The sequence below is a fragment of the Hemicordylus capensis genome, chromosome 3 (genome assembly GCF_027244095.1).
Source record: "Hemicordylus capensis ecotype Gifberg chromosome 3, rHemCap1.1.pri, whole genome shotgun sequence".
NCBI lineage: Eukaryota > Metazoa > Chordata > Lepidosauria > Squamata > Cordylidae > Hemicordylus > Hemicordylus capensis.
Window position 1 is genome coordinate 227,353,912 of NC_069659.1, and position 14,638 is coordinate 227,368,549.

The window sequence follows — 14,638 nt, forward strand, 5'->3', positions numbered from 1 at the left end:
TTGCTGCTATTTGCATTTTAGGTTCTTTTTTTCTTTTTTTTAACCCATATGGCTTCAGTGTAGGATGTTGCTTCAGAAAGGGGAAAAAAGCTTACTTTGGGCTTGGGTGTATTTTGCAGGCCTTTAAATGAAAGATAAACTGATAAATTAAAGATAAACTGATTCTCTGATAAAAGGAAAAGTCACTTGAATTATGGCTCTGGTCTAAATAAATACATAATTGTTTTAGCATTGCTTTTTAGCTAAGGGTCAAACTACATGTTATGTTAAATGCATAGTTTGATCTTGTGTGTTTGTGTTCAGGACCTGAATAATCAGGACCTGAATAATCTGGGTGCCATTTGCATAAAACCTCTAGTATAATTTTGTATTAAATTTAACTTTGCAAAGGAAACAAAGAAACCAAACTAAATTGATGTGTCTGTGACCCAATTTAAGCCACTGGAGGAGGCTTGTAAAGCTTTTGCTTATGTCAGGTTCCGTGTGCTTGATGGCATGTTCCTTATCCCATATTATGGCCAGTGGTTCCTCTGATTTTTCCATCTCTGTGTGGAATGAGTTTTGTTCTGGGTGGCAGTATCAAGGCAGTGTGCGTGCACCTGCATTCAGAATGGGGCCTTCCTGATTCAACCTGAGCGGGATCGAAAACGAACTGAGAGACATCCAAAAACTTGTGAGCACACGCATGTGCGCACGCCTTAAGGGAACAGTGGTTGTGGCCATTCCCCAAGTGGTGCTCCCATATCAGTGATCTGTATCCTAGAGGGGAGATGTACTAGTATGCCTTTGCTGCATGCATAAGAAGTAGTACACAGGTTTTGAACTCTTTAAACCAGGGGTGTCAAACTGTGGCCCTCCAGCTGTTGTTGGCCTACAACTCCCATCATCCCCCATCACATTAGCCAGTCGCCAGGCATGATGGGAGTTGGAGGGCTGCAGTTTGACACCCCTGCTTTAAACTGTATGTTTTGGGAAGTGTGAAATTCTTCACAAGTGCCTCTTTTACAGGCACCCAGCATTTTATTTAAATTGGACCACCAGAGCTAGCATTAAAAGAGATGTAGTATTGCTGGCATCTTTCTTGCAGCTTCACCTTTGCGGTGTTAGCATTTAAATTGAATTGTGAGCAGATGGAAGCATAGTTAGGCCCCTTTTCTGCTTTCCTTTCTCATTATCCTCTACCGTTACCAGTGTAATTTATTCATGCTCTTTAGGCATTTCTTGTATTTAGTGTACATGCTACTTTATATGCTGGAGAACTGTGGGGAGGTGAGAATGAGAGGATGCTCAGTAATTTACAGCATAGTAAAATTTCTGCTCCAGCAGATATATTCATTGAAGTGCTTATAATTATCTGAAACATTGTACCTCTGTGCCTTGTTAAAGTCCCTGCTGGAGAATTATGTAATGTTCTGCACATGACACCAACAGTTAACAAATTCATTATTCATAACTGAAATTATCTTGGACATGTCAACATATTTGTTACATATTCCCCCCCCTAAGAATTTGCCAAAGGTCTGGAAATGTGGTGAGTCCAGAAATATGTAAAAAAAATTATTGCAAGTCGGTTTCTTCTCTGTTGTATAAAAGTCAGCATCACCTTCCCCCACTTCAAAATTAATGCTCTCTTACTTTTCAGCTTACTTTCACCAATGAAAGGGGCTTTCCCTTAAAAACTGTATTTGAATTTCCTGCATTTGTAAACTGAATATGAGAGCCACACATTTAAGTACATAGATTTGATTTGTGTAGGCAAGAACTCCAGCTCCAAGTGGTAGGGTGTTGGTGGGGAGAAGTGACATACAGGAACCGTAGTTGTGGGATGTGCCAATGCAGATTGATAACATGCTGAATCATAGGGGGAGATGTTTTCTTAGCATCCCTTAAGATCCAGCATTCTGTTCTACTACACTTCACATTTCTTGCAGTTGTGATTTCTGTAGTACATCTCCCCCCACAAATTTGGATTAGCACTGCAGTGTACAGCCTTGTTTGTTTCTTATATTGATAATTAACCTCCGTATCAATACTTCATCAGAGGCTTCAAAGCTGTCGCTTCCTAGAACTAGATTGAAATATGAGGTCCAGCTGTTTAAACATGTAGCTGTTATGAATTCAACTTGACATTTTGCTAGTTACCATAGTAACCAGTATCACTCTGCAGTTTCTACCTATGCAGAACTCCAAAATATTTTCCATACCGGTGAGGTTTTCTCTGTCCTTGATGTTCTAAGATAAGTGTGCTTCTATGCCCACCTTTTTGAGATGATTTCTGACCTTGAGGGGCTATAGAAGACCCTGTGTGATTTTAGGATAGCCCACTTTCATTCATACCAGGCCTTCTGCAATGTGTATGCATTGCGTCTTATTCAACTAGCCTAGTGTAGGAAAGCGAAATTGGTTCCAGCAAGAGTGGGTGGGGAAGATATTATCCAACGGGGGAGACAAACAGAATTCAGCAATCCCTCTGGTATACAGGAAATTGATTGCAATCTGATTCTGATACATAGATCTGCCACCCTCATGTCTAGATTATCCCTCAAACCATGGAAATTAGATGCATTGTCACTGGTTTATGTGATGGTAATTTTAACTGTAAAAAATGATCCATTTTTGTTTTCAACAGTGGTATTTAATTAAGCATGAGGCATATAAGGTGAGCCTGGCATCATCCTTGTACTTTGCTGGGCTGCTTATTGGAAATATCCTCTTTGGCCCATTGTCAGATAAACTGGGCAGGAAGCCTGTGTATATGTCAGGTAAGGCTTTATGGGAACTGTCTCTGGTAAGAGTTTCTGCATGTTTCTACCTTGGCAGTTAATAATGAATACTTAATAGATTTTTAGGATTAAAAACTATTCACAGTGTTCATATTTATATATATTTGTATGAATTGTATGGATATTATCTATACAATTGAAAAAATTATTTTGCAAAATGTATGTAGGAAAACATAACATCCATATATCTTTAAAAGTATATATACAGCAATAAGATTTTACAACAGATGTAGTTGAGTGTTGCTCAGATTATATTGGCTCACCTGGTATCTTATGAATGAACTCCACATTGAAGAAACATCACCATTTAGGAATTTTGTCTGTTATGCACATCATTTGTTGGTTTTATTAATTTAGCTGTATATTAAGTCATTATCTTATAGAAAAAATATTCATTGGTTTCCATTTGGAAGCAATTAACGCTTTTTCAATAAATGAACATATTTGTATCCATTTAATATAACCTAATAGGAATAGCTCTGGGTTAAGTGGCTATTTATTTATTACATTTCTACACTGCCCTATCCGAAAGCTCTAGGCAGTGTATATCCTGATATAAATGTGATTATAATTTAATAATATAATAATTTATAGCCAGTAAATCTAAATTTTGGGGTATGCCTCATCTTGACCATGTCTCCAGGATGTTGTAATGTTTACCTTTCACATTTTATCCTTGTAGGAGAAGTGAATGCTAGCAAGTAGCTTAGTCATCTAGAATTTTTTCTTGAATAGTGTTAAGTGTTCCTCAATGATATGTTTCAAGATACTAAAAATAATGTGTGATAATATATTTTGGTGAAGCTAAGGTTTCATCCAGGGTACAATGAGAAAATGGCATTTTCTCCCCCCCCCATTGTTTTCATTATTTCATATTTCATTCTTGAATATATTCATATGTTTACTCAGCGTATATGTTTTGTGCAGGTCTCTTCTTTGACATCATTTTTGGGTATATTTCGGCATTTGCTCCAAACTATGAAATTTTTGCAATGTCACGCTTTTTTGTGGGGATGACAAATGGTGGTATGTCTTTGGTGTCATTTGTTTTGACACAAGAATATGTAGGAAAATCATTCTGGGCATTGACAGGTAAGATATAAAGAATTGGCTCAGTCTCTAAAAGAAATGTAGTTCTTGCTATTCCTGAAAATAAGCCTTTTTCTGAGTTTAGTAGGTTAGACAAAGTCAATATTCTCAGTCTAGACTCCCACTTATTTCTGTGGGAAACTTCTCTATCTAGTAAATTACTAGACCCAGAATAGGCCTATGGGGATTTCTGAGCACTTTGTCAACTAATTGCTGTTTTTGTGGAAATGACACTCAGAACAATCCTGTGCTGATGTTCCAGGCTTTTCCATCACATATTGGGGATGTTATTTTTGGCAACCCCCCTTTCCACTGCAGCTGCTTGTGCTTCCCAGAATGATGGTCCTGAGGGGTAAGGAACCCCCAGGCACATAGTTTTGGGTGCCACAAGCGACTGCTGAGGGAAAGGGGGAATTGTCGGAAACTTTAATGGAATGGAAAACGCTGGTAGGTTGGTGCAAGGTTAGTCTAGATGTCGGGGTGTGTGTGAGTTAGTGAATTCCTTGTTTGTAAAACTCCTAGTCCAATTGGTCAGCACCTTGAGGAAATGACTGTTGCCGCCAATTTTGCTTCCACAGCAGAATGTTCTGTTTTGACTCTCCCCCCACCCCATTGAACATCCCCATTTGAAATACTGGTTCTCAAAGTTTAAAGGAAACTTTCCTTCCCAGTGCACCTCATCTTTTCTCAATTAGTATCACACAAAAACCTGGTGTGTGTTGTCAGACTTGGAAGTGATTCCAACACTAGATTCTGTAATCCTGCATCAATTCCAGTATGCAGGAATCTTATGTGCCCCCTGGTTTTTTCCTTTGAACTTCGTGATGATTGTTTTATGTACAACAGCTAGATATTATGTAGAATTAAATATGGCCCTTTTTGAAGATATGCAGTCTAAATTCCCCCAAATGAACACAGCTGGACAAATAAACTGTCAGAGAATTGGTGCATTCAAGTGGGTTTATCAATAAGTAACTACAGCATTGAGTGGCAACTTGTATATATGAATGAGGCATTGTGAATCAAGCACCACAGAGAGAATTTGCGGTATGAAATGCAGAATACAGCTTTCAGTGAAGTTAGTTTGCACACTTCAGCCGTGAATCATCAATTATTGAAGAATTGAGCCATAGAAGTGCAATGTGTGAAGCCAGTATATCTCAGGGTTCATTTATACCATTGTATGTGAACTGTTAATGGAACATGGACTGAAGTAATGTTTTAAAATTATCTCCCCTTTTTCAGTTCTGTACTATTCTTTCCCCCTCTCCCCCCACATGTGTTCTTACTTTTCAGAAAATGCAATGAATGGTCATGTTGTTCTCATTCTCCTGTTGGTTTTTCTTCTTCTCCCCAAATGCTCCTTCCCATTTGTCTGTTGCTGTTTCCCCAACTTGCTACTCTGTCTACTTTCCTTTTTATGGTTTCTCCCTCCTGTTGATCTCTCTTGGCTCACGTATCATTTCCGGCAGAGCTGGCCCTTGAGAAGTTGAAGAAGTGCTCCACTCTCTGCTGCCTGCCATTTCAGGTGCTGTGTTGTTTAGAGACTGTTGATTAACAGTTGGCAGGGAAAAGGAGCCACTGACTATTGCCTTTCACAATAGTCTTGATGATGTATTTGTAGTCATGACAGCAGTGTCTAAGGCTCTGTAAGCTACAGCTTGTAAACTGCCCTTTCAGTATCTAGTGTAATTAATGATATACACACTAGCCAGCAACCGTTTTTTTCTGTAGCATTTGATTCTTCTGTATTTCCCTTGACTGATCCCGCCCGCCCCCTGCAAATTCTGGAAACACAAATGGCATTCTTATGTTGCAGTTCTGTGTATATTGACTTAAGTTAATGCTAATGAAATTAGTGGGATTGTCTTCACTTAGCAGTGAAATGCTAATTTTGAAAATGACTTTCTGCCTAGTGTTTGCCATAGTTCTTGCTTCCCCAGTCTGACTATATTTTGAAGGATACAAAGATACATCAGTTACAGCACTTCTTAGTGACACCTTTTCTCAGTTCATGTCTGTTGCGTGCCTGACTCTTATTTTATCTGTCCAAACTTTATAAAAACCACACCCTTAAATACCTGAAATCTAATCAATTTCTTAAATTAGCATATAGCTTTATATTCATTACCCTAAGATGTAGACATATTGAAGGACCATTAATGTAGCCCAGTTTTGACGTAATGGGAAACCAAGGTTTTCTGCTCCATGAACAAACCTCTGTGAATGACTTGCATCTCTTCTCCTTTCTTTTGCACATGAGAGAAGATGACAGCTTTCATTTTCATGTTAAAGTAAACGGCAGTTCTGTGTTATGTCTGAACTTAGGAACAGTAGTTTGAATTAAACCACAGTTTGGGAAAGGCAAAGCAGAATCAAACCAGGGCTTTAGGATCTTGGTTCTCCAACTCTGACTTATTTCAAAGGTGAAGCAAAAGCTTTGCTGCTGCCCTCTCATACATAAAGAGAAGAGGGGAGCTCATGAGCCTATGGCTTACAGAGGTTCGTTCATATATGGAGAAGCCATGGTTTCTTGTTGTATCTGAATTGGGCCAGAATATGATTAATGTGTTATAGAACAACAAGTTCATCTGTTGTTAATTATATGAAATTTGGTGTCAATTAGCATCTGACTGAAATTGTGTGGACTCCTTGAGTAAGGGTTTTTAAAATTATGATCTTAATAAATAAAATGCTGATTGATAGAAGATATATGCCAGCATTTAATGTAGTAGCTTTTTATTCCTTTTCTATTTTCAGGCTCACTAACAAATCTGACATTTGCAGTTGGTATAGCAATTTATGCCTTGCTGGGTTATTACATAAGGGAGTGGCGTTTGCTTGCCTTTGTATCAAATTCTCCAGGACTTTTCTTTTTCCTTCTATCTTTGTAAGTAACAATTTTAAGTGTAAAACTTTTAACCAAAAATTGAGTAATATCACTAATGGGGAGAATAATAAAGGTAGACTTGGCCTTTGAAAGATTTGTTTTCCCATTTAAGTTGAGTAAGTATATTGATGGAGGGCAGGTATTAGTTTGCCATATCAAAGGTTTTGACATTGTATTTCATTTCTGAAGCACAAATGCAAACCAACTTCAGACTTCTTGTTATAGAGCTGACCAGTAGATATTGCTGCTGGAGCATTTCAAGATCTGTGAAGTTACATCTGCCTACCCTCTGGGTAGAGCTCTAGAGAACTAGTGCCAACATTCTTTCTTTCTTTCTTAACATATTTTATGTTTACAAGGTCATTTGGATTTCATGTGGCCTATTCTATTCCCCCAAGCTGTTCCTTTAAAAATGGGTTTTGATTGTGAGGCCTTTGGGGACAGGACTATTAAACATTAAGGGAAAAAAATATTGTAAGCCACTTTGAGCCCATGAGATTGAGAGGGATAGAAATAAATTATGGTCAGCATTAGCCTCAGATGTAAAGTTACATGGTGATTTAACACTGGAAAGGGAAGGGAGAGGTGTGGGCATGAAAGCTTGTAGCCCGCTCCTAATTTCTTAAGCAACACTTCTTCACTTGGCCATACAGTCCAATAAGGAAGTTATAACTGGAAGCTGCATGTAGATGGTGTGCTTTGCAACAGAGTAGCAGATGGAACAATGACATTTAATGGATTTGAGAGAGAAATCTACAGGGAAAATTTAATTAAATCTGAAGTGAGTAAAATAAATATTTTCCCTCTTTGCTGTGTGCCTATGGCATTACATTACATGAATAATATTACTGTAATAGTTAAATTGGTTATGACTTTAATGTAACAAGCAATTATCATGTGTTAGTTCCAGTAGGTTTGTCTTTCTCTTTTCATATTGCACAAAACAGCTTGTTTAGGATGTCTTTCACACCAGCTAGTGTTAATTTAAAATGAATTGTGTGTGAGCGATATCTCATTTGCTACTTAGAAGTGTGATGTGTTCTAGTTATACACACTATGTTGTAGGGATGTGCAGAATGTTTTGAGCTCAAAATGGACCATTTTGAGTGTTTCAAGCTTGAAACAGAATATCCTTCAAATGAAGGGCCTGTTTCGAGCTCAGAATAATCCTGTTCTGAGTTGGATGCTGACCATAGTTTATTCCGAGTGTCATTTAGAAGGGCTGTTTTTCCTTTGCTATCATACCAATCAAGTTGATTTGTATGCTAACAAGTCAAGCAAGGAGATTACAAGCCAGTTGGAAGGCAGTTGCAAAACCAGTCAGCAAGGGAAAAACAGACCTCCAAAATTGCACTTGGAACACTCGAAACGTTCCGAGCTCATTCCTTCGGAACAACTGGCTCGCCCTGTTGTGCCAGTGGAATATTCTGGGGATTTGGAGCTCAGCTCCCCAGCTCCCTTCAGACTTGGCATTGCCGCCCCCTCTTCTTTGCGGAATGGAGCCCACTCCATTCCCCCCCCCATGCGCGCCCCAACCTCCCTGGTGCCATGAGAGAGGCCCCTCCCCTCCCGCCCCCTTGTTCTCCCCTCCCCCACCCGGGCATCGAGCTGTCCGGGGCCCACGGCCGAGGGCAGCCCTTCGGCTCCTCCTCGCGCGGCGGGGTTGCCCTGCTCAGCGGCGCTGCTGCCGCCGGGGCTTGCTCCTGCTGCGGCAGTGCCGGCTTCTCCGGGCGGCTTCTCTTCCCTCCCCCACCTGGGCCTCCTCCTCTGGGCGCGGCAGGGTTGTCCTGCCCGGCAGCCGCCGGGGCCCGCTTTTGCTGCGGTGGTGCAAGCTCCTCCAGGCGGCCTCTCTCCCCCTTATGGAAGCGGCCGTGCGCCGCCTCGCGGCCTGGGCCCTCCGCCTCCTCTGGCCGAGGCCGCAGCTCCACCGTGGTGGTGGCTGTACCGTGTCCTCTGGCCGAGGCCGCGGCTCTGCCGCGGCCTCGGCCGGCTTCCCCCGCCGCCTCCTCCCCTCGCCCGGCTTCGGCGGCGGCCGCTTCTTCTCGGGCCGCGGCTTCTCCTCCTCCCGGCCAACATGGCGGCCGGTGTCTGCGTCCCTGTCTCCCTCGGCGTGTTCTGCGCACGCGCTCCGTGCATGTCCAGAACACCTGTCAGAGACACGGACGCAGACACCTAGCATTTTATTATATAGGATGCACAAAAGAAGAAAAAAAGAAATTGGACACAATCCAGCCCTTCTTCTTACCGGGGGATGGGATCAGAGGCCTCTGCAAGCGCAGTGCAGCTTTATTAGAAGTTTTGAACAGTTTAGTTTATGTACTTTCCTAGTTTCATGTATATAAGTTATGAGCAGAGATTATAATGAATGACTTGTTGAATATAACCATAAGGGGAGAGTATAAACTATATTGTAGTTTTGCTGGAAGTGTTCCTGATAGTAAACATATTCTGTATGTGTCAGGATGGATGGTGATAACACAGTAACTGAACTCTTTGGATAACAATTTTCTCATTGTTTGTAGAACCTTTGAAGTATTAAACAATAGCAATTTTATAAGTAAGGTTTTGTATATTGAATTGCTTTCTGTTCTAGGAGTTTTTGTTGAACTTTGAAGAATATTTAATATATAATTATCTAACAAACAGGCACCTGTGTTAATATTTTTAAAAGGGAACTATGGTATGTCATTAAGCATTAGTTCTAACGCTTCTTTTGCAGTATGCTTCCAGAATCTCCAAGATGGTTATATTCCCAAGGCAGAACTGCAGAAGCAGAGGAGGTTCTACAATACATAGCTCTTACTAACGGAAAAGAAAGGTTGTCTGTGAAACTGAAACAGTACCTGGGAGCAGTAAAAAAGGATGATTCAGCACCTGGTCTCTTAAACCTGGTTAAACACCCTGTTCTTCGGTGGCGCACTGTCATCTTGATGTATATCTGGTAATTAATAAAATGAGATTCTGAGAGTGTCTGAATTAATTACACATGAAAAAGGCAAAACTGTAACAAGTTGGTAATCCTATACTGCTTGAGAAATGTTATGTTGATGTTGCATGTGAACAGTTTTAATGTTGCTTATTTCAAAGAGTAATAAGTATCTGTTTCCTGATCACCTGTTCTTCTGAGTCGTGAGGGATCACTGACTGATATCCTGACTAAACTACTTAGCAGAAGTCCTGTTGAAATTAAGTAGTCCTTTAGGGTAACTACTAAGTAATTTAGTCTGGATGTCAGCCACTGTTTTGTTTTTCATGAACTCACCCCCCCCCCCAACTGAGGGCTTTGAGTTGTTGTTTTTTTTAAGCAAATTGTAGTACTGCAGATGTCTTTTGAGGCATGAAGGCAAAATGGATCAAGATTATGAGAAATACAATGTGAGCTCTATTATGGCTTTTATTTAGAATTTCCTCTTTGCTCTTTGTGCACCTCTAAGGCATGTGTATATATAAAGGGACTTTGTGCTAAGCCCTGCTAACTGAGCCAAGAGGCACCTTTTTAAAGTGGTGATTCTCTTATATTTAGCAGGGAGAGAGCTGCTGTCCCTATCCGACCCCAGCAAGCAACCCTCCAGTAGTTGTTGCTGGTGTTTTTAGAGCATGAGCTCTTTGGGGACAGGGAACCATCTTCTTTATTTTTTATTTTACTATGCAAACTGCTTTCAGAACGTTTTGTTGAAAAGCTGTATATAAATATTTGTTGTAGTTGTAGAATGGGATTATATTAATGAAAGGACAAGAGGCTTGTTGGCGCTTGTGGCACCATGCGGGCTTTGTTTTGTTTTACCTGTCCTACAAAGGGGTGGAAAAAGGAGCTGATGAGCTGTTTTTCTCCCCATGCCTTATCTCTTCTGGAAGGGAAGACAGAACCAGGAGATGGGACTGAGCTTTGACTTGGGGTCTCAGTCCTCTGTAGCACCTGTTTGGTGAGGACACAATAGAGTAAAGCTTTCCCTTCTCAAGCACCCTTGGAAGTGGGTGGGCAGAAAGAAACAGCTGTGGGAAGACGCTAGTATGATGCTGAATCTTTTGCAACTAGTTGAAATAAAAACTGGTGCAATTATGGCTTCAGTGGTTTCAACAAAAGCTGTAATGAATGTCTAAATTCATTATCTATGGTATGAATGTTGTTTGAATGTACACATATATGTCAAGTATATTTCTCCACAGAAATTGCACCACATATAGTAAAGGGAGATAGTATAGCCGAAAGGTTTACTCCCTTCATTAAAAGGAAGGAAACTAGCAACATTTTTTCTCTTTTGGTTCTTACAGTTTTAAAAAGTATATTTATAACTTCTTTTTTTGTTGCACAAGTTAATGTTTTGTCTTTTGTGCAAGTGTGTTTTTAATGTACCCTATAGTTCAGGGATCCTCAACGTTGGGCCCCCAGATGTTCTTGGACTTCAACTCCCATAATCCCCAGGCCCAGTGGCCTTTGGCTGGGGATTATGGGAGTTGAAGTCCAAGAACATCTCGGGGCCCAACAGTGAGGATCGCTGCTATAGTTAGTTAAAGCTTAACATTGTGTAAATCCATGGCTTATACTGATCACCATCAATCAGTTACTTTCATTGATATTTTTAGGTACGTGTGCAGTCTTGTGTACTATGGCTTAACACTGAATGCTGGTGAATTAGGAGGAAATCTGTATCTAAATGTGGCTCTTTATGGCCTTGTTGAAGTACCTGCATTTCCACTCTGTATGTTCTTTATTGAGAGATCTTGGTAAGACTTTCTAGTTTTATATATACATTTTACTGTTATGGATAACATTGTGGGAAGGTTTTGCTGTAACTTCTGTTTTGTTAAGGTGCATAATCCTGTAGTTGCTATGGAGATGAGATGGATATTAAATTCCCCCAATACTGTAAGAGACCATAACATCATATCTGACACCTGTTTGATGAATAGCACTTTTAATGCCTTGCTTATGCAGTTAACACATATGAGTAGAGCTCTCTGAGTTGAATTCATAGAAGGCTAACATTTTCTTTACAACTTTCCTCTCACTATTGTCATTTGGCTCTCCTCTATTTGTTTGCTTGTCTTAACAAATAACTTATGAGAGCGTCAAATAATGAAAACATGAAAGAAACTTGGATCCTTGCAAAGATTTTAGTCTGAGCTTGTGCCACTTTTCTTCTTAGGTCAGGAAGACGTAAAAGTACAACTGCTTTCTTGATATTTGCAGGCCTTGCTTGTATATTGACCATGTTCTTACCAGAAAATACGGGTGGTAAGTTTATGCTTTTCAAAATAAATAAATCATCTTTTGCCATTTACACAGAACTGATATTCCTAGTTAACCAGATACCAAGTGCAGGTAGTGTTAATGGAAAATAGAAGAATTTCCAAAAGAAACTGGAGGCTTGTATTTGAGCTGAAACACATTTTCTTGAAAGTCATCTTTCTTGATTTCAGAGAATAGCATTTGTTCAGAATAAGAGTGTTGCCAAATAAATTTCGTATTTACCCAAACAGAGGGCGACTCTGAATATAAGGCAGTGTCATAAAAGATGGAAGTTAAATACATGTTATACTTGTATTTACCCAAAAGAAAGAGCACTCTGAATTCAAGATGACCCTTCCTAACAGGAAAGAACTGGGGGAAAACCTCATTTTGTTCGAGCAAATGCTATACCTTGCTTTCAGTTGTAACATTTGCTTATTAAATAGCAGTAGAGATGTCCCACATAGAATCCCTAGTCATGCAAAGGACTGGCATAGTTTGAATACAGCTTTGTGCCAGCTGCCTCATTAGTGTTGCTTACTACTAACCCATGGTTGTGCTCTCAGCAGAAGTTGCCTATTATCATTTGAATTCTTTAAAATGTGTTGTCTTCCATCTTACTCGCTTTCATCTTAGTATAGAGTTAGTAAGAACAAGAAGTCTGAAGAAGGAAGAGTCATTGGACTTTTCATGGGCTCTTCTCTATTCCATTGCATGAAGATTTTTCCGGATTCTTACATATGAACTATTACCACATGAGTGACCTGTTGCAAGCTGTTTGCTTGGAGTGATTCACTGTGTGGAGAATCTTGTATTCACCATATTATTGCAAAACTACTTTTTGCAGTGATGTGGCAACATTGCTTTCTCCACTGGCAGGTGACTTGAAGCAAACAGCTGCCACTGTATGGTGGATGTTTGTGAATATCTGCTCTCCATGGACTACATATGTAATGTACAATGCATTAAAACACTCTGCAGTCTTTTCAGTATTGTACAAACTTTTTTTTGGTGGGAGGACTATTTCTTGCTAAAGAAAATTGCAAAATAACTTTGACACTAGATATTTGCATTATTTTTGTAAATTTTCAAAGCCCTAACTGGGACTTGTCTAGGAGGACTTTGTTCAAAGAAGAGTGAATTAGTCATTTTCCGAGGCATGGGGAGGGCATCCTAACTTGATGGGTTGTCAATCCCGACATGCTTCGAGACAGGGCCAATCAGAACTGTTTTCTGATATCACTATGCCACACCAGCCTCCATTATCCCAGTTCCGTCCTGTCTTTGCTTCTGGACTGTCACACTTCGCCAGCCTTCTTCAATATGTTTTTTTCTCCTTTTTTCTCTTTTCCCTTCCTTCTCTGTGTGCAAGGTGGGAAGGGAGTCGTTTGTTCCTTGTTCCTTTTTTCTCTCTTTTTTCACGTCTACCAAAAAAAAAAAAAAAATCTCTCTTGTCTTTCTTCCTTATGGAGATCTCACATTGCGGCGATATGCTACAAGGGGCTCTCTCGGAGGGTCCTCTGTCGGAAGCTGTTCCAGCTCCCCCTCCAGCCCCTTCCGTGGTTTCGGATGCAGTCACTGTTCCAGGGCCAACCACAGCCGGCGCGGCAGCAGCTGCGGCCGTTTGTAGCTCTGAGACGGCTTCGTGCCTAGAGCTGGCTCCGCCGCGAAAAGCAGCAAAGAAATCGAATCATTTAAAGGAGCCCAACGAGAGTAAAAAGAAAAAGAAGCTGACCTCCGGCGGAGCTCCGCTAAGCGAGAGGTTGCAGCTCAAAGCAGTTCGGGCTCAAGTGCCCTTATTGGCAGTCGCCGATTCTCCCGCCCTTTCTCTGGCAGCCATTTTGGCAGCTCCCCCTGCCGCGGTTACTCGGAGCGACCAGCCTTGTCGGGAAAATGCACTACAGGGGGCCGGCAACGTTGTGCCCTCTGGAGACCTCATTAAAGGGCCCAATGGCGAACTTCTCTCCCCTGGTGAGTTACAATGGCTGGGGGAGTTTGTTACAAAACGTTGTTTGGCGCTGGTTAACCCCTTGTTAGAGCGAGTAGGCTCTGTTTCTCAACCCGCGTCTGTGCCCTCCTTGCCTGCTGAGCCCTCGGACCCACATAGGGGGCGGGTTTCCACCCTCCCAGTTAGAAGGTCCAGACGTCCCTCCTTTTCGTCCTCTCCTGATTCCAGTCCATTGCGGGTGGTTATACCTCCGGGAGAGCGTGTTTATTTGAGGCGTTCTGCTAAGAGGCGACAGCATAAAAGAAAACGGGCTTCACCTTCGGACTCAGATGAGGGGGGTCCAGTAATTCCTCCCCCCCAGGTTCCTTTAGCACTGACAGCACCTCTTGGGGTTCCCCGCCCCCCAATAGCCTCCTCTGCTTCTGATTCCTCTGGTGTGGAGAGAGAGAAGGGGAGTTGTCTGATGAACAGTCCCCTCTGACTAACAAGCCCAGTACTACCAGACTATTCTCTGTTGCTGAATTTGAGGTCTTGTTGGCTAAAGCGAAAAGGGCTACCAAAGATGATCAGGGGGCGCCTCCTGCTTCAAGTCTGGACCAGGAGGTTTTCCCCTCTACCTCCGCAGCGGCAGCCACAGTTCCCTTTCCAAGTCTATTTAAGGACGTTATGTTGGCAGAGTGGGGGACTCCTGTGACAAC

At 41.3% G+C, this 14,638-nt stretch overlaps 1 protein-coding gene across 5 annotated transcripts in view; it reads left to right on the forward strand.

The window, feature by feature from the left end:
* LOC128350314 (solute carrier family 22 member 15-like) overlaps positions 1-14,638 on the forward strand; it is a 33,223-nt gene that overhangs the window by 4,090 nt on the left and 14,495 nt on the right. For all 5 annotated transcript variants that reach the window (XR_008319255.1, XM_053308417.1, XM_053308415.1 and 2 more), the window contains exons 3-8: positions 2,630-2,762; positions 3,711-3,875; positions 6,633-6,762; positions 9,482-9,703; positions 11,347-11,487; positions 11,910-11,998. Coding sequence is in view for 4 of the 5 variants with exons in the window: in XM_053308417.1 (XP_053164392.1) it covers positions 2,630-2,762; positions 3,711-3,875; positions 6,633-6,762; positions 9,482-9,703; positions 11,347-11,487; positions 11,910-11,998 (880 nt within the window). In the remaining variant the exon portion in view is untranslated. The remainder of the gene's footprint in view (positions 1-2,629; positions 2,763-3,710; positions 3,876-6,632; positions 6,763-9,481; positions 9,704-11,346; positions 11,488-11,909; positions 11,999-14,638) is intronic.